The sequence below is a fragment of the Lepidothrix coronata genome, unplaced genomic scaffold, assembly GCF_001604755.1.
Source record: "Lepidothrix coronata isolate B3197 unplaced genomic scaffold, Lepidothrix_coronata-1.0 Scaffold1, whole genome shotgun sequence".
Lineage (NCBI taxonomy): Eukaryota > Metazoa > Chordata > Aves > Passeriformes > Pipridae > Lepidothrix > Lepidothrix coronata.
Genome location: NW_016690181.1, coordinates 2,074,982 through 2,101,020, shown reverse-complemented (window position 1 = coordinate 2,101,020; position 26,039 = coordinate 2,074,982). Strand labels below are relative to the sequence as shown.

Genomic DNA, 26,039 nt, shown 5'->3' with positions numbered 1-26,039 from the left:
AGGGGAGGAAGGTGCAGGAGCAGCTGGGTGCCTCCATTTCCTGTGCCAGCTACTCCTCCGGGAAAAAGGAGGTGAAGGTGGGCAGCAGGGCCCCGGGGCTGGAGCAGCCCCGGGGCTCCGTCCCGGCAGCGCCGTTCTCTGCCGCCGGTGCGCGCGTCCAGCGACCAGGGAGGAGAGAGGGGCATCCCCGAGCCGCGTCGGGCAAGTTTGTCCGGCTGCTCCGTGGGGGAGCGCTTCCCCAGGGCAGCCTGTCTCCTCCGCCGCCTTCTCCTTCTTCTGCTGCTGCTGCTGCCGGGCCGCGTCCCGCCGACAGCCCGGGTAAAATGCGGGTTCTGGGGGAAAGCGGGAAAAGTGGCTGGGGCTCCGCCGCGGGCGGCGGGGGCGTTGAAGATGCGCTGGGAGGAGGTGGCCGGCGGCGGGGGCGCATCCCTGGGGAGGCGGGGCGCACCCGCGGAGGGGGCAGCGAGGCTATCCCCGAGAAGGAGACAGGAGGGGACGCCCCAGGAAGGGTAGGGGTTCGGAGGTCGTCTCTCGGGAAGGGGGGGGCGCACGCCGGATCTCCCAGCCGCCCGCAGAGGCGCGTCAGGAGCCGCCGGGCTCTCGCCTGCCCACCTGGGGGGGCCGGGAGCGGCAGGGACACCCCCCACTCCGCCTCGTCTTTCTCTCCTCCCCTCCGCCGCCTCCCTCCGTCCCTCTCTGCCCGCCTGCCTGGGATGGTGGAGGGAGTCCGGAGCACCCGGCAGGGCGGCCCTGGGCGCGGGGGACGGCTCGCCCCGGCCACGGCCACGGTGCGGGGCGCGGCCGCGGGGGGCTCCGCCGTCCCGGGGTCCGGCAGCCCCCGCCGCCGCCACCACTGCCGGTGATGGCCAAGGATGTCCTCGGAGGGGGAAGCCGAGGCGGCTGCTGAGAGCGGGCCGGGCAGCACCCCTGCCCCGGGGCCCGCCGCCGCCGCCGTGAGGGAGGAGGTGAGCGGCGGCGGGGGCGTCCGCCCCGGGCCGGGCCGGGAGGGACCGGGAGGGGCAAAGGCAACCTCGCCGAGGGGCTGGGGTGCGGGGCGGTGGGGGCGTGGGGGAAACCGGGGAGCCGCGGCCGGGGGAAGGTGCCCCGACTGGGGGTGTTTGCGACGCGGGGAGAATCGAGGAGCGTAGCCACAGCCCGCCCGGCTACCTGCAGCCGCGGTGCGGTGCAGGGCCGTGCCCCGCCGCGCCCCGCAGTGCCGGGGCCGCCGGCGGGACACCCGCGGCCGCGCCGAGCCCCCCGCGCCGGTGGGGCGACCGCAGCCCCGCGGTCACTGGGTGCGGTGTTTTACCGACGGGCCCCTGCGCTCAGGCGTGCGCTGCTGCCGGGCTCGGGCGGCCGCTGAGCCACCGGCCCTGCACCGGAACGATGCACCGGGGGGGAAAGCGGGCCATCCCAGTGGAAGTTTGGCTACATGAGCCCCGTGGCGTTTGGCCTAGGAGAGCCTACCGCTTCCCTGGGACCTGTGAAATGATCAAGACGACTGCAGCTTTGCGAGGCACTAGTGGAAGTGGCCGGAGGGGCATACTGAGCGTAAGAAGGGGCTTGCAGCCTGGGGCTCTGTGGCTTTCAGGTGTTTTGGGGCAAAGGAGGAGGTCATGCCTCTCCTTTTCCCTTGGGGCCTAGGCACTTCTGTTACCTAATCTGCAGTAGAAGGCAGCGGAGAAAATACAGCTTAGTATGTTTCTTCAAGTCATCTGTGAAGCACTTACTTTGGCCTTGCATAGCATAGGGAGGGAATGATGGATGTGTCTGAGTGTTGACACAGAATCCTGAGCCACAAGGTATTGGCCAGACAGAACTGCAGGGCTGTGTGACAGTAGGTGACAATGCGTGCGCAGTCCTGCACGCTCAGGACAGCAAGCTGCCCTGTTTTAGAAATGCCTGGGATTTTCTTTTATGCCTAATGTAGCCTTTGTTTCCAACAGTTTTGACGTGTCTGCCATTTACATTGTGTAATCCATGTGCAGATCATGGAAGTCAGTGAAATTTCTTCGTAATATAGAGCTTAAAACAAATGTACATGCTCCCAGGAATGCAGAGAACGGCCTTAAAGCAGGCAGAGAAGAAAACAAAAGTGAAAGCAGCCCCAGAACACTGTATTGTACAGTTAGTCTGCTCAAAGCTTTTGTTAACAGGTCCCATGGCTCATCAACAGTCTCAAAATCCTATAGTCAAAATCCAGGAGCCTCAACAAAGCCTATGTGACTGCAGTATACTTAGGCTAAAACCAAACAGCACCTTTTAAAACCACCTTTACTTGAAAATTGACTTTACAGCTCAGGTTGAAAAACTGTCTTCCATAGGTGAAAATTAGGGTTTTCTCCTGTTTGATTGCTTTTTAAACACCTGCAACACAGTTCATCATGAAGAGCTGTGGCTGGATCCAGGATACAGCTGCTGTTCCAGCAGTAGAGCTCCCCAATGTAATTACAGCCCTGCAGAAGATCAATACATGGTTAATGCTGGAAGGGATTTTTTGATTTATTTGGTCTAGGACCAGGAGCTACTGAAGGCTCTCCAATATATTAAGTCCACCATGAAAACATCTAAGCCATTTCTAGACACTAAAGCACTTGATCTCTCTGCTAAGCACATTATATCTTGCTTCACTCATCCTGTTCTCAGTTTTTCTTCTGTTCCAACACAAACATTTGCACATTTGAGTCTATATCTCAAACGCCTGTAACGGTGATATCTTAACACTGCAGTCCTACAGTATTGGTCCTTTCCTCATGCTTTCTACATCACCATGTAAATAGCCTTTTTGGACCTGGACTCTTGCAGTTGCATGTAAGTGCCCAGTATTGGTATTAAATGGGCATTTCATGGGCTTCTCTGTTCAGTCTCGTCATTTATGGATTTCACTTAGGTCAAATGCATGGACCTAAATGGTGACAATGACTGAAAATTGCCTTTGTTGGTGTCCTGGGGTAACAAATCAACGTGAGACATAACCCTGAGCTATTAACAGACAATGTGTCTGAAGTCTAAGTTTTTATTTCTGAAAGAAAGATAAACCAAGGTGCAGCTGTGGAGCAGAAAGGAGCACGTCAGTTCAGTTACCTGTCATGGCCCTTGTTCTCCTCTGTCAAGGACCACATAGGTTTACTGCTAACTTAGCTGAATGTCGGAGCAAGCCCTCAGATTACCTGCCAGTATTCTGGTCCGAGTTTTTTCTACTGAGATATGGACTGCTCGAGCTGGATGACCTGGAATAGATGTGCTTTTGGTATTACTGTAGAATTCTACCATCCCATGAACTCTTTTGAAAAGGAATCAATCCCCTTTCAGGGGACGGAATGTAAAGGATGCATTTTTCCAAATGTTTCAGCAGTTATTGCTGTAGATTAATTCTCTGGACATACTTGCCTTTATTTTCCTCTTTGAAATAGCAGAACCTGCTGCTATGTACTACCCTGGTTAAGCAGTGGTCTGGCTATTTTTCTAGATATTACTGTGGCAGCCTCCACCTACACTGAAGATTTGATAGTGACTTTTCTGCATTTCTGCCAATTTACACCTCACTTGGGAAGTGGCCTTAAATATTTAAATTTTTAAATCTTAATTGGAAATGAAGGTGTTGGGTTTTTTTCAGGAAAGCAAAGCCGGTGAGTACAAACATAATTTATTTGCTTCCAAAGCCAAGTAATCACTGTAGAAAGCTGAAAGCAGCAGCCACCTGACATTTTGAAATACGTATTTGTCTTGTTTGTACTGGCAGAGTCAAACAGCAGTTGTCCATGCCTGGTTTTATCTTCTCTTCCATATTTAAGAACTTTAATTGGGCATGACATAATGTAACCAGTTAATCCATTTAAATAAAAGGGAAAACCTCATGGGTCAATGTTGGTGAAACCCATGGTTGTTGGTTCTCTGATGGAGATGTTACAGAAGAGAGAGGCCACTTAAAACTGCCTCATTTGCCTTTTACTGCCGGTGGGAAATGCAACAGGAGCTTATTTGAAAAGTGCTGTTCGTGGTCACAACAGCACCAAGGGGGTGTCACAAGTTAAGAAAACATACGCAGTGCTTGTTTGCAGGCTACAGTTTTAGAGGCTGTTAGGTCAAAACATAGCTGAGACCTTTCCTCTTAAGTGTGCCACTGAAGAGACACACAGTTCTCCAGCTTTTTTATCCCTTTCCCCCAACACTTATTTAATTTGTCAAGGCTTATTTTATGGCATTGAAAACACCAGGCATAAAGCCCTTAATAACTTAGACCAGTTAGTTTTAAATTGTCCCTGTCTATGGGCTGAGTGGATGAGAGGTGGCAGAGGCAGCGAGGCAGACAACCTTTTCCGATTTATCAGGCCTGCTGTACGTGCCCCTTCCTCACCAGCAGATCTCCACAGTCTAATCAACTCTGCTCCCTTGCAGATCTGCAGGAGCCCATTTACACCCCACTGCCTCTGTGGCACTGTCCTCTTCCTTGAGAGTCTTGTCATTCACAAGACTTCTGTGCTCAAGAGAAACAAGCCCAGGTACAGGGGATGGAGAGAAGGGAGGGCACAGAGGCTGCGATGGAGGTTAATGTTCCCCACCACCTTTTAAGTGAAAGTTCAGAGGGACCATTGTGTATCAATCTCCAGTGAGGGGCTATTTCTATGTAAACCTTCCCCTTCAAGAGCTGCATGGGGCACTCACCTAACAGGCACTGCCAGAGGAGGGCAGGAAATATGAGACATGATTCCAATGGAAAGCTTCACTTTTCCTTCCCTGTAGCACTTCCAAACCTCATGCAAAAGACCTGCTTAGCTAACCCCCTGAATGATAGCTCATGGTTTGCCTGGTGGAAGGCTGTCACCATCCCAAGTGAGTATGACTAACAAAACACTTATTTTTTTAAGTCAGTGCATGATATTCCCCCTCTTGAGTGAAGGTCAAACAGAACAAGACCCTTTCTTCCCCTCCTGCCCTTGCTTTATTCATGAGACATAAACTAAGGAGTGCTCCTCATTCCTTGTTCCAGATGACTTCCCTTGTAAAGACAAAGGAAAAAGTGCAGCAGGAGTGGCATCTGAGGAACTGGAAAGCTTTTTTTCATGATCCTGCAGTTCCAGGCAGTATTTGCATTGCAGATTCTGTTGTAAGAATATCCATGCTGAAGCATCGCATCTTTTTTTCTGCTTTTGTTCTTTTCGTTGTCCCACTTTATCTTCTGATCACATGTCTGTTCTTGGTGCCCTGGAGTTGGCTGTCTTCTCCACTTCAGTTGAGAAACTGTCAAGGGTTTTAAAAAATAGATAGGAAATATCAAATTAATGCATCTGAGCTTTGAAGGGCAGCCTTGGCTCTAGCTGTTTGGGCTTCTACAGGCAGAGTCTTCTCTCCTCTCCAAGAAAGAGTACAACTCGCCACTGTGGCTGAGACTGAAGTGAGTTGCTCCTTCTGGCTGACTTTCCCAATCTTGCAAGTAAGGGAATTTTCTCAATAAAACGCTGGGCTGGAGCAACTGGGGAACTTGTGGAGTTCTGCCACTGGAAGGTTATAAGGACAATTTAGTCAAATAGCTGTTAACTATGTAGATGTTGTCTCATGGGAAAGGGACAGACCAGGTAACTCAGTGGTACTCCCCCCCCTTCAGACCTGGTTCCTAATGCTGTTTTTTCAGGTGGACACACAGTCACCTGATATCAGCAGAAAAGCAATGGGTCTGCACACTTTTTTGAACCTCCAAATACTCTCCTTGTTCTCCCTTTCTCACTTCAGAGACCTCAGATGATGATCTCCCTGAAGGAGGAGAGTGTGTATACCAAAGATACTTTTCAGTCAGTGCAAGTCATTGCAAGAAGTGAGGTAGGAGATATCTTCTCCCTGGAAATGGAGCACTTTATTTCCTCTCATCTGTTTCTACGCCTTGGAAGAAAATAGCTCAAATCATTGCCAGTGACCAGGGACATCGTGAAACAGAGAATAAAAGGAGTGAAATATCCTCAAGTGGTTCCATAATGAGTAGGACTTGTTTCTAGGTGTGTCCTGGCACATGTTTGAGTTGACACCAAAAGCAGTGGCTGCTGAGCTATCTTCAGCACTGTAAGGCCCTTCAGTTGTTATAGTGAGACTTACACTGTCACACTGTAGATAAGGCTGTGGCTGAGTTTCCACTTAGAGTAGGAGTTCTACTTTTTGGAAAAGCATGGTTAAGTAGTTAATTAGTTTTTAAGTTCTAATCATGGAAAATATAGTTCACTTTCAGACTCTAATCGTTCATCGTGTTCCTCTGAGCTTAAGACCTGTAAAGTTAAAAATAGCACATACTGAAACTTTTTGAGGTCACAGTTGCTGTAACAGCTTTGTTAACTCCCCCAAACTCTAACTCTTCATTTAAGCAGCACTGCACAGAAGAGCCAACACCATGTTATAGTTGGGATGCTGCTGCAGTGGAGCTGGACAGGTTTCTGCCAACAGCAGCACACAAGGCAGGTCAGGGGTTGAAGCTGCCTCTGACAGCCACCCATGTCAGCTGGTCCCTGAGTGCTCCCTGCTCTGCCCACAGCACACCTCTGCAGCCATGAAAACAAGCAAGAAAAGTGCCTCAAATGGGCAGGACAGATGGTGAGTGGGAAGGATGGAGGAGCCTGGCTGTGCATGGTGCCAGTAGCTCAGCAGCACCAGGAGGCTGGCAGCCCTCCCGGTGTGGAGTTAAGGTTGTGAAATGGTGTCTGGTGTAGCTGGCAGCCTCTCTCAAGGTGCCACACATGCAACTCGGAAAGGATGAAGGGGCTCACACCCCATGAAATGCACAAACTTTTGACTTCCAGGGCTTTACATCAGGTGAAGAACGTACAGAGAATCCCAACTCAGACATGGCATTGTTTCTATACATCTGAGGTGTTGCACATCCCAGTTCAGCATTCAGCCAGCAGAGGCCTTCTTAAGGAAAGATTGGTAATACTGGGCCTCTGGACAGATGGGTGGAAACAGCCAGCTGGTGAGAGTGGGGACCAGCAAGGTAGGAGCTGACAGCAAAGAGCAAAGAGCAGATCACAAAGGATCACACTCCTGGCAAGGAAGCTAAAAGTAGGTAATTGAGGCGACTCGCAAATGTGGAGTCTGAATAACCTGACCTTACCAGGAAAGAGAGTAGGATCAGTCAGAGACTTTTGCAGGTCACAATGTATTTGGCTTTGGGAGAGAAGTGATTTGTGGTGATGCATTTATGGCTGGAGGCCTTCTTCATAGCCATATGATTGATTGCCTTTAGGAGCTGGACTCGGAATTGTGGAATACAACATTCGATTAGTGTGGTAACAAAGTGGTTCAGCACGAGGCATCGGCATCTTTCAGTATCTCTTGCAAACCAGCACAGTGTGCCCTGGGGGACAAGAGCTAGAAGAGCCTGAATGCCTCAGGCACAAGCCGTGCCATGTCCCTGACCCTGCAATGGGCAGAGGGAGCACAGAGCACTGTGGAGGCTGGCGTGGCAGCATCTGCCAGTAGAGTCGTGCCAGCATGAGTGTCCCTCTGAGGACCAAAGAAAAGAGAAGAACTCCCTCGTGGCTGCCTGGAGGTAAGATGGCCAGCTGGAGGTGGAGGAGGGCAGTAGTGAGAGCATGTGCTGAAAGGGTGGGAATGGCAGTCTGTCTTCAGGCCTGAGATGTCCCGTGGTCCTCTGCAGGGGACTGCCTGTCAGCAGGCCAGGGCAGGACCTAAATCCTCTGCTTCCCACCAGCTGATAGAGCGGCAGGATGCAACAGCTCACGTGTAGATCAGGTGCCTTCCTTCCAAGTGGTGCTGCAATGCTCATGTGAAATCACTTTATAAATGCTATTTTTTCAGTGTCTTCGGGAGATATAAAAAGGTGTGCTGGCACCATGACATGGGTCAAAGTAAAGTCAAGAAATAAAAATGAGGTGTTCTGGATCCCAGGATTAACCATTAAGTGCTTAAGTGAATTTCCAGTTAAGTTTTCACCTGCTGTGCCATCATGTTATTGCAGAATGTGTCACAGAGAGAAGCAAGAGGGAGAGAAAAGTAATATTTATGATAAAACCTTGTTTCTCACAGGGAAACATTAGCTACTGGGATACTGCCTCATCTTAACCAGAGTACCCTTATAAAAACCTGACAGTGCTGAGGTAGCAGCTGTGTTCAGGAAGGTGCAGAGATGGGGAAACACACTCCCCACATCTGACGGAGCAGCTGAAGCCTGAGTAGTGGCTGGATCTCATTGCAAGGGATGCTCATCTCAGCAGCACGAGGGACCTGGCATGGCCACAGCCTCAGCTGCACCAGCCCAGCGCTGTGGGGCTGACAGTTCCTCTGTTGAAGTGTGGCTGATGGCCTCCAACTGCAAAGTCACACATGGGAAGGCTAGAGGTTGATAGGTCAAAGCACAGAGCCATGCTGTTCTGATTTTACTAGAATAAAAGGATGGCATTTCAAATAAATGAGAATAAAAATAAAATGTGGTGGTTCTGGGCAAAGCCTCATTCACAGTTCCCTTTGAAAGACTTCCCCAGACTTGTCTGGAGCTTGGATCAGTCCTGGATCACATTTCTTCTGAGGACTTGAGAGTTGTTTCTATATACTCCATTTAAATCCCAAGGTGTTCCTTTAGAGTAAGCAAAGATTAAAAGGTATTCATAATAATTAACTATTTTTCTAATTTACAAAGTCTCTAAACAGAAACATTCAATGACTAGACTGCAAATAACCGGTGCAGAACTAACACTCCATCGGCTTTTTCCTCACAAGGCTGTCTTTCCTGGCCCCTTGCTTTCCCCCCCGAGAAACTGGTCCGTGGCTGTTGTCTAGCTTGGCTTCAGTCCCCATGTTGAGGCTCAGGGAAGGTCAGGCAGGACACCCAAGACCTGTGACAATTATGAGAACAGTAAGGCACAGGACATGGTCCTCAAGGATGAGGAGAGCACTGGCGACTAGGGACGTGGGAGTGGGAAGGGACAAGCTTTAGTACACCACTGAACTATGGCACCAACATCCCATGCTGCAGGCTGATTGCATGCACAGCACAGAACACTGGCTTGAGCACTGCCAGCCTCCTGCTCACTCCTCTCCCACCCCTGGAGAGCTGCATCTTCTGTGTAAAGTGAGGGAGAAGCAGGTTTTACAGGATTCCTGTTAAATCCAGCTGAGACTTTGTCAAGCACACAGAGGCTGGCAGATAGCTACTCTCCCCCACTCTCCTCCCTGCTGTCCCCTTCCTTCCGGGGCTGAAGCAGTGGTAGTTGGTCCCACCATCCCTTCTGTTTTCTTTGGCTGGTGTCAGTTTTCCCTTTGTCTCAGCAAAGCCACTGGTAACACCAGTGCACCAGTCAGGAAGTTGCACCTAGCTGATCCCCAGGGGCTGTGGCACCTTTGCGTTGCCTGCAGCTTGTCCAAGGGTACAGGGAGCTGGGTCTGTCTTTCACAGGCTGGAGCACACTGAAGACTGTTCCTGCCAAGGTGAGGACTGCTCCACTCTGCAGCCACAGGACAAATGGATGGATGCATGCTGCCATCAGCTCTTTCAGGATCTCCCTCCACAGTGGGAGCAGGGGCAAGGGCACCTGCCCAGAAACCTCTGTGCAGTGGGGCTGGCTGTGGTAGGGGGCAAGTGGCTGGCTAGGCATGAAGCAAGCTGGAAAATACTGAGTGGCACAGCTATGCCTCATGTCAATCACTTGGTCTTATTAATCTGGGAGTGGCTGAGAACTGCATCCCAGGAGCTTTCCTGAGGTTATGTGATGCTTTTATCAGTTAACTGATATGTGTTGAGATAAGCCATGTTGTTATACCTGTAAAATTCATCCTGTGTCTACTGGAAACCACCGGTATTCAAGGCAGAGGTAATATGAACTAAGTATGATGGGTACTTAAAGTGTAGCAAAAAGAACTGTTCCTAGAGGTACCCTCTTGCTCTGAGACAGCTTGAATCCCAGCTGAATCCCAGCTTTTCTTTCCTGATAAACTCATACCCAGCATTGGCATTACTGGGAAAAAATCCTCTGCCCCCAAATACGTTCTTTGTATTGTTACTGAGTCAAAAGCCAGTGACAGCAACAACAGCAATCTGGAGGGAGAAGCAATGATTTTGTTAGTGCAGCATTTTTGTGCTCTTGTAAGAAGCTGCCACTAAAATAGCCATAATTTCTATTTTGTAAATGGTGACCACTTTGTTGCTAGGATTCCTTGGCACTGAAAATGTAATTGCACAGCTTTCCTTGGAGCAGCATGTGGAAGTGTCACCCATGGATGTGTCTAGGGCCAAATTCTTCATGATGCTCACATATGTACCTTTGCATTTCAGTGAGTGGCTTTCCCGTCCTGCTGCAATGAACAGCATATATATTCTCTGGGATCCAAATGTCTTTACTTTCTGGGATTTCCTTTATTTCTGCTTGAAGAACTCAGGAGTATCCTGCAAGAGCTAATACTGAATCTGACATTTAAGAGGACTGGAGGCTCCTTCTGTCCTGACCTCTTCTTTCCTCATCTTCAGATGGTGGCTAGAATTCCTAAGGATGAATGTTGTGAAATAACACAGTCTTTGTATGGTATTTCAGGGGTGGCATCTGAAGCTCAGGTGCATCAGCAATATTTGTGTCTTTTCATAGTTTTGACTTGACGAACCTTCCTACCCTGAGGTGTTTCCCTGACAGCTCCACTGATGGAAGGAGGAGATTAAATCTCTGCATGGATTAAAATGAGAAACCTGGTGATCCCTGCTCACCACAGGAGGGCAGTTGCCAAAGTGAACGTCTGAGCCAGTGACACTACAAACACGTGGAGTGCATGCAGGTTATTATTTTCAAACCTAGTAACAGCATTTCTGCTATGCATTGACATCATGGCCCCCGCCTGCAGGAGTTTTCATTCTCACAGGAGTTTTGTGGAAGAAGAGCAAATGGTGCATCTAAAATATACGTGCAGCAATGAATGTGCTACCTGTTCAAAGGCTGGAGGGAAATTATCTTGATGCAAAATGGCTTTTTTTTGTTGCCTTCTATCCATTTTATTTCCCTTTCCCCCCTGTGCTTGCAGCCATGCTGAGAGCACTTGCTACTGGCTCAGCATGAGCTAGGGGTAATGGGCTTCTTGTCGTTCAAGATAGATGGCAGGAAGAATTTTGTTTAGGTTCCCCAGGAGGGGATTGATGAGATTACAGTTGTAATATCTCCCTTTTCCCTCACCAGGCCTTATTACTGATACCTCATGCAGTGCCCAGATTCAGTCACATGGTGAAGGAGCACTTCTACTCACCATTACACCAATGTCTGGTTTAGCACAGCCTTGCAAGGGGCTCACTGTACTAAAAAGGATCTGACCTAGGAGTTCATTTGGCCCTGGAAAGCATTAAGAGGTTGTACTATGACACTTGTGCAGTTGTCTTCTCCCTGACCACCCCAGACTCCAGGATTACCTCAGGAGCTGGGAGATGATAGCTGCACCTGCATCTGTTGCGGCTGCTTGGGGACAGTGGATAGAAATCTGCTTGATCTTCTTGCATCATCCCTATCCACTGCAGAAGTGGTGAAGCCTTTCTCGGCACCAGAGGCTGGTCATAGTGTCAGGGCTCACCTCAGTTATGATTAACAGCACAGCCTAGGGCTTGTCTAGCAAAGACTCAGTGGTCCTGTCTGTGTTATGTCCTGCCATGTCCGTCAGAGGTGGGACCAAGATGAAGGAATCTCTCATAGTTAGAAAGAAAATTCTGCTTTCATCCAGGCAGGTCACCATCTGCCAAAGTGTATGACTTGTGGTTATTAATTATTCCTTCCCCTTTGGGTATCTCATTGGGATATATTAATCACAAGCATAAATCCACAGAGGCAAATTCAATTATGACTGGTGTTAATTTATCCACCATTTTTTCTTCTTTCTTCCCTAATTTTATTTCTTTTCTTCCAGTCCTCTGTCAGTGTTTCCCCCACTCTTTTTTTCTCCATGGACAAGAAGATTATTCTTGCTAAGTTAAAGAGGTAAAAATAAAAATATAAGATTAACTCTTCTTACATGAGTAATCCCAAGTTGTGGGGTCATTTTGTTGTTGAAGACAGTTAAAGACACCCTGTAGCCCCAAAGCCAGGTCTTGGCAGAGAGCAGGAGCATGCTGTGATGCCACACATCTTGCTGAGACACAGCTGCAACATCAGCCCTGCAGCATGCTGTCACCTCCGTGACAATTTGGAATCTCTGGGCCAATTTAGCACAGCCTTATCCCACCCCCAGGCTGTGGGGAGGAGATAGGGACATAGATCTGTTTTTTGGAGAAGTTCCCAGCAGCGAGAAAGCAGCCATTCAGGAGTAGCTGTTTTCCAGGTCATAGATGGGCTGGGAGGACTGCTGGGTCATACAGTGCTTTTGTGCTGTCAGGCTCAGTGTTTCCTCCGTTGATCTTCACCAGGGTCCTTTTTCTAGGGCTGATTCCCTCCTGCCCCTGCCCAGGCTGAGTGGTCTCTGTCCTCACCTGCCAGCACCCTTCCCCTGCCTCAGCACTCGCATTAGAGCATGTCTTGGCTATCCTTTTCCCTCCTCCACTTCTTCCCACATTCCACGTTTCCCCCTCATTTCTCTATTTCCATTCAGGTCATGTCTTTGTTACCCTCTGTTTTCTCATTCTTTCATTTTAGACATGATAGCATTTTGCTTCAGCAAAATTGTAGCTCTTGAGGTCAGCCACCAAGGACAAATGCACATGGGGTTTAAAAGCACAGGAAACACTTTCGGCATGATTTCCCCAAAGAAGAATTTTAATGCTTTTGAAATTGGGGAACACGAATATCTGTCTGTGTACCAGATACAGACAGTCGAACTCAGGCTACAAACTGTCCACAAAACAAACCGAATAAATTCATGCTGTGGCAGCATGTTTTCTGCTTATACAGCTCATGCTGGAGTTTTCAAGGAGACTGAAGAATGAAGGCTGGCAGAAGAGGAAAAAGTCATTTTTTCAGTAGAGAGCTATGAATAAATAGCAAGGATAAGGCAAAATTATAGATCAAATTTTTAAAAAATATGATTCTGTGTTTCCTTTGGACACAGACTATTTCTTCCCCTTCTATTGGTGTCAGTTTGGCAACTTTAAGTTCGAATTTATTTTGCCGAAATCAGAAAGGGACAAAACAAGAATTTTCCCATTGTCACTGTAATCATTTGCATGCTGTAAGCAGTTCTGAGGCAGCTAGAAAAAGATGTGCTTCAAGCCCACACTGTTAAACAGCTACTTTCAAAGTAAAATATAGATACTGATGAAGAGCATACCGTAACAGCAAGCTAGATGATAATGTGCTCTACTGAAGCTTTGGGAGGATTTCTCTTAATGTTGTATGCAGAACTGCACATGGAATTATTCCTGGCAGTGAGCACAGGAAGTGTGAGGAGCACCTCAGTGACCGCATAATGCTTACAGCCTTGTTTTTGGGATTGACATTTAGCTTTGTGAAAACAGTTGTCTTGTATAAGTTAATGGGATATTTAACCATTAGACTGGCAGAGTTCTGCGTGAATAATTACCATATTTGATAAATCCTCTGGAATTAAGCATAAAATTACTGCTGGTAACATTTGCAGTTGGCACAAACATTAGCAGGCAGGTCTGTAATGATGAGACAAGCACAGTTCTCCTTAGGGATCTGCTTCATTTGCTAATTTAGTTATTTAATCCAAAGCCAAACCTGAAGTTACACATTTCAGGGTGGAGAGTGCAGCCAACCCTTCAGCTGTCCTCAGAAACAGTGACTCAAAAAATACCTGGGAGCCAAGTGAGTGAGTCGTTGAACATGAACTCCTGGGATGTTGCTAGGCAGAAATCTACTAATGCAACTCTTGCAGACAGTAATAAGGGGGAGGGGGGGAATCAGTGAGAATGGAAGGTGATTTTATATTTTGGTGTGATGCCAGTGAAATAAGTGCTGAACTCCTGTATTTACTTGCAGGGTACAGACTCAAGAAGGATCTCAAGGTGCTAAAGAGAGGGCAGAGCACCAAAAAGAACTAGAGCAGTGAAGGACTTGAAGACCTTGGCTCATTTAAATTGTCAAAAAGAAGGCCGAGGGATGTCATAATTAGAATGGAGAAATATGTTCAGAGAAAGAAGGCAATCGTATGAAAGGAACCTTTCATCACTTGGAGAATGGGCATCCTCACTGCCATGAATGGGGGCTGAAGTGAGACAAAATTACAATGGCAATAAAATTTCATCACCAGAACAAATGACAAAGGGGATTGCAGATTCTTCATTTCTTTTAGTCTATCGGTTAAAGCAGAGTGTCTTTAAAGAAGATGAGCTTTTACCAGCCACTAGTTATTGGGCTGTACATAGGATGTTAAAGTGAAATTGCATTGTCTGTGAGATGTGGGAGCTATGGTGTCTCCCAGTCTTAAGGTGTAAATGTAATTTGGGTTGTAATATCAGATGAACTTTCCTGACCCAGAATAACCTCTCAAAGTTGGTAGGAGAAATTTCTATGGCTCCCTATAAATGCTAAAAAACCTGTCTAGCTGTTTATTCTACTACAAGGATCCCTGCCATGTGGCTAGTGGGTGAGTCCTGCTATCGGGCATGCTTGTATCCAAAGGTCAGCAAAAGCAGTGAGCCAACACTGGTAAAACAGAGGCACCAGATTTTCAGGTTAGGCACTCAAAAACCTGGGCTGGTGGAATCAGTCTGGGCTTCTCTGAGTATGGCAGTGTGGCACTTCCTCCTCCTGCTAAGGGGCAGCTCCCTTGGAAGAATGGGGATACCCAGACCACCTCAACTTGGACCTTGGGGAATTAATTTGTTCTTGTGTACCCATCAAGAGAAAGGGGACCTAGAGTCACAAGCACAATTCACTTGCCCAGAAATATGTTGTTCTGGTTCTCTAGCATCATTGTTACATTTCAAATATACTTCTTAAGGAAAAATCAGAGTTTGAAGAAAATTAATTTTTTTTCATTCTTGGCCACTGCCAATGCAGTCACTTGCAGGCTCATACAGCATGGTCACCAGCTACAACTTACCTACCAGTATCCTAAATCTGGTCGCTCATGAGAAGTCAAGGGATGGGTCAGAGAGCCAAACCCTGGCCGCTAACCCTTTGCTCTTGCCACCAGAGCACACTTGGCTCCAGATGCTAAGCAGGGGACATGCCAGGCTGTGCACTCCCCCTCCACTCTCCTTCCACCCCTTATACTAGGCAAGATTAATAGCCCAAATCTGCGTGCTCCTGTAACACAGAGCATGTTTTAATTATTTTAATTATGGTTACTGCAGCCAGAACCCGGCCTGGCTGCTGTTGAGCTAGGAGGAGTAGTGGGTGGGTGTGTCCGTGCAAGGGAGGCTCCAGTCCGCCCTTGCATACTTGCTTTTGATCTTGGGCATCTGCCATCAGGGGGCGTCTTTGAAGGCAATTGCCCTTTCAGCCACTGCCTGGATGTTTTATCATTTGCAAACAAGGTTTCTTAAAGGAGAAATAATCAAAATGTTGCCAGCCTGGAAACTCCTGTCTGCTACAGGTGTCAGTTGAAATTCCTGTTCTCCATTGGCAGTTAGGGCTTTCTGGACTATTTTCCAGCAGCTGTGGCAAAAAATTAAATAGCATCTATTATTTAGTGTCTCAGAATGCTCCACACCACCAGGCAGCAAACAGAGGATGGGAAGATATGGAGCTGACTTCATTTTGTGTGGTACACAGGCCCTTTGCTCTGTCTGAGGCTTCTGGAAATGATGGGCCTAAAAACCCCAAAGCAAACTCAGAGCAGTGCTGTGGGGCTGACTGACTATCTGGGGCAAGGGACAGCTCTGGGCAGGGCCATCCCTAAACCTTGTCCCTCTCCACAAGGCTCACAGCACAGACACCCACATGCCACCTCCCCACATATGCCACCTCTTACTCATGGCATTTTCCCCATTCATGATGAGATCTACTAGACAATCTGGGAAATATTTTTTTGTTATTGTTTTTAAGTGTGAAAAAGTAAAGTGAATTTTAGCATGTGAGTATGGATAGTTTGGGTAAGAGTTAGGAATTTCCAATCCAGTCAGGTGCAATGAGAAGGGAGGCCTCTGAAAGTGGTTCAGCAGCATGCCAGAGCATAGCAGGATGTTATGTGTTTATTTTTAACACAACTTGATTCATAAACAACGATACTGACAGCTCAGCTATGCTTCTTCACAGCATTCCTTCCAAAACAGGAGATTTTTACGAATTGTACTGTCATGAGAGCTGGTTGGGACCTTTTGGGTGAAACATTTGATTTGACAAATCCATCCCTCTTCACAATTCATGGTTGTAGAATCAAAGAACAGTTTGGGTTGTCAGGGACCTTCAAAGACCATCTAGTTGCAACCCCCCTGCTGTGGGCAGGGACATCTTGCACTAAACTAGGTTGCTCAAAGCCCTGTTCAGCCTGGCCTTGAGCATTTCCAATGCTCTACAACTTGGAGCATTGTGGCATCCACATTGTGGGCATCCACAACTTCTCTGAGCAACCTGTGTCTCATTTAATCTGTCCGCATGTTTCTCAGGTCAATGCTGAAAGCAAAGCCCAAAAGAAAGTCCCCACAAGCAGGAGAGGAAAGATACTTCTATTGATTTGGGTTAGAGACCCAAATCTGCAAGTCTTGGCTCATGGACAAAGTGCCTGGTGACTGAGCCTCCATCTATTCTGGCTTTGACTCTGGCTTTCCGTCAGGCTCTCTGTCTTTGCCTTCTTCAATTATGTTTCTCTATTAAGATTTTCCAGAGGTTATGCTTTTATTCCACATCAAAACAACACAGATTCCACAGCATTCCTCAAAGGACTCAAGTCCCGCTCACTGGCTGGCCCAAGTTATCATGGAAATTGCTAGTTTCCTTAAGCATTTATTTACTCATCCAGAAATACAAGCTTGCCTTGTTTTGATTTGAAACACTATGCATGGAAAGGAGAAAATTCCACATAGTACCACAAACATAATTCTTGCAAGAAGGTGGTATGTTAATTAATAAAGTCTGGGAGCCACTGTCTTAATATATTAATGAATTTGTTATGCAGAGAGAGATGAAAAGATATATTTCCTTATTAGATCTTTGAATGTCTGATACCTTTATTGTAATTATGTTTTATTTCATGTCTTTCTTACAAACACTCTAGTAGTGTTTCTAATAGTATAATTGTGTTAGATAATTATTTCAGTGAAGGGAAGGAGAAATAAGGGGGTATAGGCCAGATGAATATGTTCAGAACTTGCAATAGGCGGGAAAGCTGGGAGGTAGACTCTGGGAAAGAGATCCTTTTATAATGGAGGACCCGCAGACAGTGGGATTTGCTTCGGAACAATGGTGGGAATGAGACGGTGGGTTAGAAAAGCCAGGAGAAAAAAATTGTGTTTTCACCAAAGGGTTTCGAACGTGAAGGCCCTGCTGAACTGGACTGGTAGGTGTGTGAATCAGATGTGGCAGTGGGTTCTATGGCTGCATGCCTTCACTAATACAAAGACGAGGGAAGCTGCCTTTTCTACAGGCTACAATGAAAATAGTGGAGAAAACCTGGCTTGGGCTAATCCAGCCCTTTCAGTGCAGTGGGTTGAAGACCATTTTTGAAGTGCTTCCAGAGGTTGCATACAGAAATATCACCTTGGACCTGCAAGCCTCTGAGCTACTGCCAACCCATCTGGATGGTGCTCCAGGACTGGTAAAACCAGAGTTATCTCATCCCCCAGAGGTGAGATGGCATTTCACAGAGATAAGCACATTAGGAGGCATTTGCCCACTGATATAGCCACTGATTGCCCTAACCAACAAGGCTGGTTGAATCACCCCTTGGGCAGAAGCCAACCTGTGGGTTGTAGGTTGGACCACAGAGAAGCTGTTAGTCAAGGAAAGCCAGATAAAGGGAAGGTGGGACTGCAGTGCCTTTGGCAAATATTGCCATAACTGACGTGGGACAGCCTTCTCCCATGGCTGTGCCCAGGGACAGGTTGACAACACTTCCAGCAAGTCATAGAAAAACATGGGGTTCCTGGAGCTGCATGGACTTCTTAAGCACTCACATTAAAACTCACTGCTGGGCATTTTTTGCTAGGTCCACTGGTATTCTTAACATTATTAAGCGTAAGCGATTTTACATGAGAGGTACCTTTGAAAGCCTGAATGTGAACACGAAATAATGTATTAGAGTATTGCCCAGCTGCTTTCTTCTGCATAGTCTCAGTGCCCGGAGTAGAGAAATGTTAATGTTTAGAGGATTTTTTCACCTCAGAAAACCTCAGGGGGGAAAAAAAAGGTAGAGCTTTGCAATTCTTCATGGTTTTGTATTACTCTAGCACTTAAAAACTCTAGTTCCATGTCAAGAAGAGACAAATAATAAAAAACCAGTAATTTCAAGTGGATTTCCCATGAGTCAGGAGAGCCTGATGCTCTTAATGTGGAGTTCAGGGTACAGCTGGGGCAGAAGCCCACACTGAAACAGCAACCACACTGAGACTGAGCAGTGGGCATTTGACAAGAGTTTCAAGAGATGAAACTCACCAAAACTGCATGTAGGCTCAAGGATTCATTCCCAAAACTTCTGTAGTTATTTTTCAGCTGATTTAGGCACTGCCTGAAGCCACTTTGTGGAGTTCTTCAAAGTATCCTTGCAAACGACTAAGGAAAAAACAACCTTATTCTCACTCATACTAAGGTCTTTTCACTGCCCTGCCTACAGAAGTTATGAAGCCTGTACTTTATAAAACACTTAGCTTCTCTCCACTTGTTGTAGCTGCTGTAAAGAGAATACAGCAGTCAGAATACAGCCCAGAATAATTATTCTTTATTCTGGCACATGAATACATAAAATAGTTTTGGAATAAGAATAGAAATTCTTGGCAGAATTCTTCTGGATGCATCAGGAAGAATCAGGGGCCAGATTCTGCCCTAAGTTCCTGAAGGTGAATATTGATGTAGCTCTCCAAAATCAATAAAATTACTCTGCACTTACACAGTGTCAGATTAAAAGCTATGAAATCAAAACCAAACCCCAAATCTAGTTTTGCAGTGTTCATAGCAAGTTTTAAACCCCTATATAGTTACTTAGAAGTGGTTCTCTGTCTCAGGAAAAAAAAAAAAAAAGCAGCAGCATTAAATCTGCTTCTACAGCCCTTCAAGGTTAGATGCCAGTGCTTCCATCTCATTGAGAGGACAGCAAACCCTTCTTTCTAGTGGTGCCACGCTATTATTTCCTGAGTCAAAGATGCTGCTACTTAAATTCCTTGCTGGTTCAAGATCACTTACTGAATCCTAACTGCTGTAGGTCCAAGATAAGCTTTAGTAGGGGAGAAATTTCTCCATGGAGAAAGAAAGAGAAGACATTTCCTGAACCTAGCATCTGTTGGCATCTATGGAGCAGTTTGATGCATTAGAGGTGGCCCCTTGGGAGAAGGAATAACTGTGTGCTTCTATTTTTGCATGAAATCAGGCTCAGCAGAGGGCATGATGATGCATGAGTATCAATGTGTATCTGCTTTCTCACTGTCATTTCCTCACTTAGGGGAGAGGCAGAGGATGGCAGTAACAAAACGGATGCAGACAGCCCTCCTCATTACCTACTAGGGCAGCAGGGTGTCTCTCTTCACGCACTTTCTACAGACGGGCAGCTGCCAGCCAGTAATGTAACTCATGCTGCTGCTGATCTTTGCTGGAAGACAACTCCGTTTCCGCTAGCTGCCTGGCTTGATTTGGCATTTTTCATTATAGCTGAACATCGCATGACAATGCAGCTGATACGTTGCACCAGGGCTGAGATAAGGACTGCAATCACGCTGTCTCAGGAAACAAAGTGGAAGTACAGGAGTGCGAACTCTGGCTCTACTCCCAACCTGACTTTTAGAACTTGAAAGAGAGGGATGTGCTACATTTTAAATATTCACGCATACACCCTCAGCTCCAACACTTAATCTTTTCAGATATTATAGGTCAGAGATAGTTTTCTAACCAGCCTGAAGCTATGCTGCATCGTGCTGTAATCTTGACAATTTTTCCAACTAAGTGTGCTTGAATCTAGTAATTTTCCCGATGGCTCACCTCCAAGGAAATGGTGTCGATCATTTGGTTGGTTTCAGGGCTGGGTGTGAGTCAGCTCTGAGTCAGGCAGCAGCTCCAGCTCCATGAAGTGCTGGTCCTCCTGTGCTGGCACAATCTGTGGGGCTGCAGCCCTGCAATGAATGCTGCTCCCAAGCCTCCTCAACAGCAGCATGTGGGCACCTAGGCACCAGACACTTACAAAGCAATGGGGCAAGTCCACAGGCCCACGCTTTTGGCTGTTCACCTGCTGCAAAGCCCTCTCAACCTCAGAAGATGGCAAGGTGTGTAAATGATGCTGGCCACAGGCAGGAAGAAGGAGATGGGGACCTATCTTGCCTCCTGAGGAGAGGCCCATCTGACTAGGGTGCAGGCACAGTGAATCACTGCCTCACAAACAATTTCCCTCCCCAGAGCCATGAGGAAGCAGGGAAGGAGCTTTGTCCAGAGCCCTCTGTCCCTGGCAGGGTGTTTCTGTTTATATTCACATTTCTGTTAAGTAGGGTGGTGTCCCAGTCAGGCAGTTTGAGAGCAAAGCCAGACACGGTCTTGAAGGCAACAGTCACTGTGTGTGTTGTGCAAAGCAGCCTGACTGACGGGTTCCTCGTTCTCTCTTTGTCTTTCTCTCCCCTTGCACGGCGGTGTGATTGAAGCAACGCCCCGTGAAACAGTCCCTGAGTGCTTGCATGTGCCGAGAATCCCACTGGAAATGCCTCCTCCTCTCCATCCTCATGTACGGCTGCCTGGGTGCAGTGGCCTGGTGTCAGCTGGCCCGAGTCACCAAGCTCAGCTTCGATAGCTCCTTCAAGGGCAAGTCCATGATCTACCACGACAGCCCGTGCTCAGATGGCTATGTCTATATCCCACTGGCCTTCCTCTCTATGCTGTATGTGGTGTACCTGGTGGAGTGCTGGCACTGCCACGTCAAGAGAGAGCTGCAGTACAAGGCAGATGTGGACAGTGTCTACGAATGCATCAGCCGCATGCAGCAAGCCACTCCATGCATCTGGTGGAAGGCCATCAGCTACCACTTTGTACGGCGAACCCGGCAGGTGACCCGCTACCGCAATGGCGACGCCTACACCACCACACAGGTCTACCATGAGAGGGTCAACACACACGTGGCTGAAGCTGAATTTGACTACTCTCACTGTGGATACAAGGACATCTCCAAGGAGCTCCTGGGCTTGGAGAGCCATACAGCCACCAAGCTGAGGTTCACCAAGTGCTTCAGCTTTGCCAACATTGAGTCTGAGAACTCTTATCTGACTCAGAGAGCTCACTTCTTCACAGAGATCGAGGGGCTGGATGACTACATGGAGGTGAGGGAAGGCATGCAGCTTAAAAATGTGGATTTTAAAGAGCTTATGATGGCCTATGGAGACCCGGATCACCTCCCGTGGTATGTGTCCCACTATGCTTTCTGGGTGGCAGCTATCCTGATGATCTCGTGGCCACTCAGGGTACTCATAGAGTATCGGACTGCTTATGTCCACTACCATGTGGAGAAGCTGCTGGGCCTGGAGTATACAGCGCCCAGCGCGGCAGAGGAGCCCTTGTACCGGTACCGCATGCCCCGAGACACCACGCAGGACAGCACCGAGCTGGAGTGGCACATCTGCACCAACCGGCAGCTGATCCCTAGCTACTCGGAGGCCATGCTCATGGACCTGGCCAACTCCCCGACCTACAACAGCTACACAGTGCATCGGTACGGCGAGGCAGCCCATGGCTGTGAACGCTGCAACCATGCCTCCAGCACCTCCTCCATCTTCTCACGCCATGCTTTCCACAGCTGCAGCGGCAACTCCCGCCTCTCCCTCAACACCAGCCGCTTCTCCCTCTGCCGCATTCATGGCTCCCACAGGACAGGCCTTTGGAGGAGCCGCAGCAGCAGCATTGCAGAGCGGGGCTGCCAGGATGAGCAGTGCTGCTCCTACTCTAGCCAGCTGGCTGTCAACGAAAGCCCCCCAACCTACCATGATGCCCGGTTCTTCCCCGTCCTGATTGTACACAGGCCGGAGGGGCACGATGGACGGCATTTCTATGTCAGGCGTTCCTCCTGTCTAGAAACCTCTCTGTGACAGGTCTCCATGGTTACTTGGCTTCTCTGCCCCATGACACAGATTGCAGAGGTGCCACCAGTGGGGAGCCTACAAGCATCAGTCTCCACAGCAGGTCAGCAGGATGAGCTTCAGCTCTTCCCCCTGCCGTTGCAAGAGGACATATTCACTCTGACCAACAGATAACCTCATTTCCAAGAGCTTCTCCCCCTCTGGCTGGTCTCCTTAATCTTTTCTTTTGTTCCCCATTCCTCTCACTTTTTTGCTCCTCACCCTTTCTCTGCTCCTCGATTCCCTGCATCTCCTCCCATCCCACCCACAGTCTTTTTTTAGGTTTCAGTCACATTTAACTGCTGTGGCTACTGGAAGATTTTTAAAGCCTGTGCTTGGCCGGTACATTTGCCCTCTTGGATGCTTTGCAAGGTAAGAAACTCAGATAGAGCAAGGCGCAAGGCATGTAGCCAGCCAGAGTCAACTCAGAAGGAGAATTCAGATCTGCAGGTGCTGAGTCACCTCCTGCAAACCCCAAACGAGGTGTTTTTTTTATTATTTTATTTTCCCCAAATTTTTTCCTCTTCTTCTGCCATTCTTTCTCTCCTTTCTTCATGTTCTCCTCCTCTTGCTTTACCTTCATCTTCCTTTTTTTTCAGTTCTCTTATTTCTGCTTTCCAGTTTTTCTGGGCTTTTGTCAGTGAGGATATCTTTAAGGGTATAATTGGACAAAAGTAAGGTTGTCACAGCACAAATGTCACTGACTGCTTACACAGCCACAAATTATTAGGCCCCTGAGAAGTGCTGAGGACTTTCTTCCAGGAGCAGTGACATACACCAATAAAGCAAAATGCCCTTTGCTCACCTTGCCCTGCCTGGTTTGCAGCAGAGACGCTGCTGTGTTTCCACCTATAGTTACCCTTGTCCAGCTCCACCCTTGTTAGCAATCGTTGAGAGCCATAACATAGATCAGTGCCCTGTTAGTGCCACTATTTTTAGGACTGTAGGTCTGTGGTTGTTTCATTCCTACCACCTGCTCAGTGCAGTGCAGGCTTCACAAGGGAAGAGGGACTGGAGAGGGAAAGGTAAATATGGTATTAACCCTCCCACAGAGAGTCTGGAGCTGTTAGGAAGCTCTTCCACCCACAGTGTCTATTACAGCAGTTGTCGGACTGCTCTACGTTATCTTTCAGTTTTCTGTGTGCCCTGGGGAGGGCTTTTGGCCCACAGCCCACTGCCACCTTTCCAGGCAAGATGCAGTGACACCCCAGCCCCAGGCAGAGAGCACAGCTGGGACCCAGCCCCACTGGCCACTCCTGCTTGGACCTCCAGGCTCTTCCCACAAGGCTTCCCCTGGAGCAGGTGTAGCACCTTCCAGAATTAGTCCCAGCCATTCCAAATCCAGAAGGTGTCTGGCCCTGGCAGAGCACACACTGCACTCTGGGCTGTGGGATGCCCTCCAGGCCTGGCCAGAGACCCTCCAAGAGCCAGAGATTGATCCAAGAAACTTGTGGCCACACTGAGGACCCACCAGGGACTTCCCACCTGCCAAACCTCTGTCCCATGAGGGATGGTCATATGCTGAGCAAGCTCCACACCATTTTGTCAAGTGGCTGGTGGACATTATTGTCCACTCTGGCTCACAGGAGAATGCAATACAATTGCAATACGGTCACTGTCAAAAACAAAGTGATGTGTCACCCTACCTTACAAGTAGGTAAGAAACTGAGTCCCCAGAGGGACTGGCAACAAGTGCTTCCTCCCAAGTCTGTTCTGTGTGTATCAACATGCGATATGAGATCTGGAAAGTCATATTAGTATGTGTAGATTATATGTAAGTCTGCATACTTATGGCATTGACTGTTGCACCATGATAAATACATTTTGTTTTGGTTTGATGACTCCATTTTGATGTGCTGTGTTTATTTCAACTCCAGAAATGGAAACATTGGCAATACCTGGCTAACTGGCTGCAAATGATGGAACCATCAGAAAGGTTGTTTAAATTCTTATGAGTCGGTGTTTTTTAATGTAAATACTTCATGTGTGATTCATGTGATATTTTCATTCTGACAGCTTGTCATTTATCACAAAAGATAGATAACACATATGATGTGATAGTTTATCAGCTCTAAAAAAAATAACCATCCCCGACATGTGGAAAACCAACTCTGGGCTTGGGGTAATGATTATGGTTGGGCTGGGGCCAAATTGGATAACATTGAAACTTATAGAAAAATCCAAATTTAGATCCACCATACAGTGGTCCCTAGACCACCATGTACACCATGCCACCTGCCACCCAGGGAGACCTGGGAGAGTTTGGGAACTAGGAAAGGATTAGGCCTGAACTCAAAGCTCAGATTCATACCTGACATCCTTTTATTCTGAAGACGAAGTCAGTGCAAGTCTTTAATATGGTTCCCTGTCCTTATCTTTGTTCACACAATAAGTTAAAATCAGCACATATGAAAGATGTAAGAGCTGGGAGAGGCTAAAACAGAGAGGCTGGAATATTTCAACACAGTTGCTTACCGAAGAAGGTGGTAGAGAGGAAAACAAGAAATGAGAAAGGAAAAGATGGTAGAATAATGTAAATTAAAAGAGAACAGAGTTCAGCTGTAGCTAACATAATTCCCAAATGAGCAGCATAACTCAGTTATGGCAAGCTTAGTCCAGACACAGGCAGGATGAGTTTCAGCCTTCTTGTGAGCTGCTACTGCAGCCACCCATGTCTTTAAATACCATACCCAAGGTCTTGGGATGGCCAGTTTTGTCCCATATGTATTCCAAGATGGAGAATTATATATTTGGGTCCTCAGAAGTGCCCATGTTAAACAGTATTATTAACTGACATGAACAAGCTCTGGCAATCCCATTATGATGGATTAGGCAGAGAACTGAGACAGTTTATATGTAGTTTAACCCTTTTCAGTGTCCTCAAAAGCCACTCTATTATCCAGTAGCTCTCAAGCTGTGTCATTGGCAGGGTTTGGAAAGCGTTGAGGGTTTCGGTTTCCTCAACCACTGTGTTCTGACCCAACTTTGGGGCTTTTATTTGAAAATCCATCCCTAAGATGCAAAAGTCCTCTCACACATGGAGCTTCCTCCTGTGACATGCTGTAGCCTCTGGTGGTGACCAAAAAGTCGGGAGCAGCTCTTGTTCTAGCCTGGGACTGAATATGCTGGCTTCAACAGATCTCCCACTCAGGAAGCACCTGAACAACCATCTGTACAGCAGAACTACCTCTGTACTTTAGCAGCCCTTCACTCCCACTTCTTCATCTCTCTTGCCATTGCCACAGCTGCCTGATGCAGGATGAGGGATCTGCTCCCTAGCAGTATAGGGGTTAACACTGCTCTTCAAATTCCAAGTCAGAGGATGGAATGGACAGGTTCTTGAATCAGATTGCAAACCAGGCAGCTCTGTGGAAAACATCTTTTACAGAGATTTTGTATCCAACTGCAGACTGACTGCTTTGACAATGGAGTGTTGGCATGCACCAGCAGGTTTTGTTGAACTTTTAGGGCTATGGCTTCTCATGTAGAAATGGGTGTTTTGGAGTGCTTTCTCACTGGGATAACCTGTACCAGATTTCCTGTTGGGTTTTAATAATTAGAAGAGGCTGAACAGTAAAGCAAATTGAGGAAGTCCAGCAAATACTTGTCTTTCTCCTGCCTTTTCTCTCTCCCCTCCACCCCTCTCTTCCTTTCTTTTTTCCTTGTCCTTCATCTTCTGAAGTCTCCCAGCACTGGGAATTCACCTCTTGATTATTGTGCAGCTCTTCAGGCATTTTCTAGAATGTCCCTATGCTTCTGAGCAAAGCAGGTGAGATGTGGCAACATGCTATTGCAACAGAAGAAGTAAGGAAAGGATGTAATCCAGGGAGGCATTAGCTGTGTTCTGTGTGTGTGTGAGCAGTGAGCACTGTCACTGATGTTACGGCCTACAGAACAAAGCCACGGTGCTTAATTCTGTGGCACAAGAGGCCAAGAGAGA

The 26,039-nt window shown here is 47.6% G+C and overlaps 1 protein-coding gene across 6 annotated transcripts; it reads left to right on the top strand.

Moving 5' to 3' along the window:
* The first annotated feature begins 238 nt into the window (after nt 1-238).
* Nucleotides 239-24,048, top strand: LOC108496818 (transmembrane protein 151B-like). Of its 6 annotated transcripts, none has more exons than XM_017813887.1 (3): nt 434-509; nt 10,527-10,761; nt 20,639-24,048. In XM_017813887.1, the coding sequence occupies exons 2-3, from the start codon at nt 10,756-10,758 to the stop codon at nt 22,067-22,069; spliced, it is 1,437 nt and encodes a 478-aa protein (XP_017669376.1). In that variant the 5' UTR covers nt 434-509; nt 10,527-10,755; the 3' UTR covers nt 22,070-24,048. The 6 variants fall into 6 exon arrangements, with proteins under 6 accessions (XP_017669419.1, XP_017669376.1, XP_017669385.1 ...); XM_017813896.1 differs by having other exon boundaries at nt 445-509; nt 10,578-10,761; XM_017813905.1 differs by having other exon boundaries at nt 446-509; nt 10,623-10,761.
* Nucleotides 24,049-26,039: the final 1,991 nt, after the last annotated feature.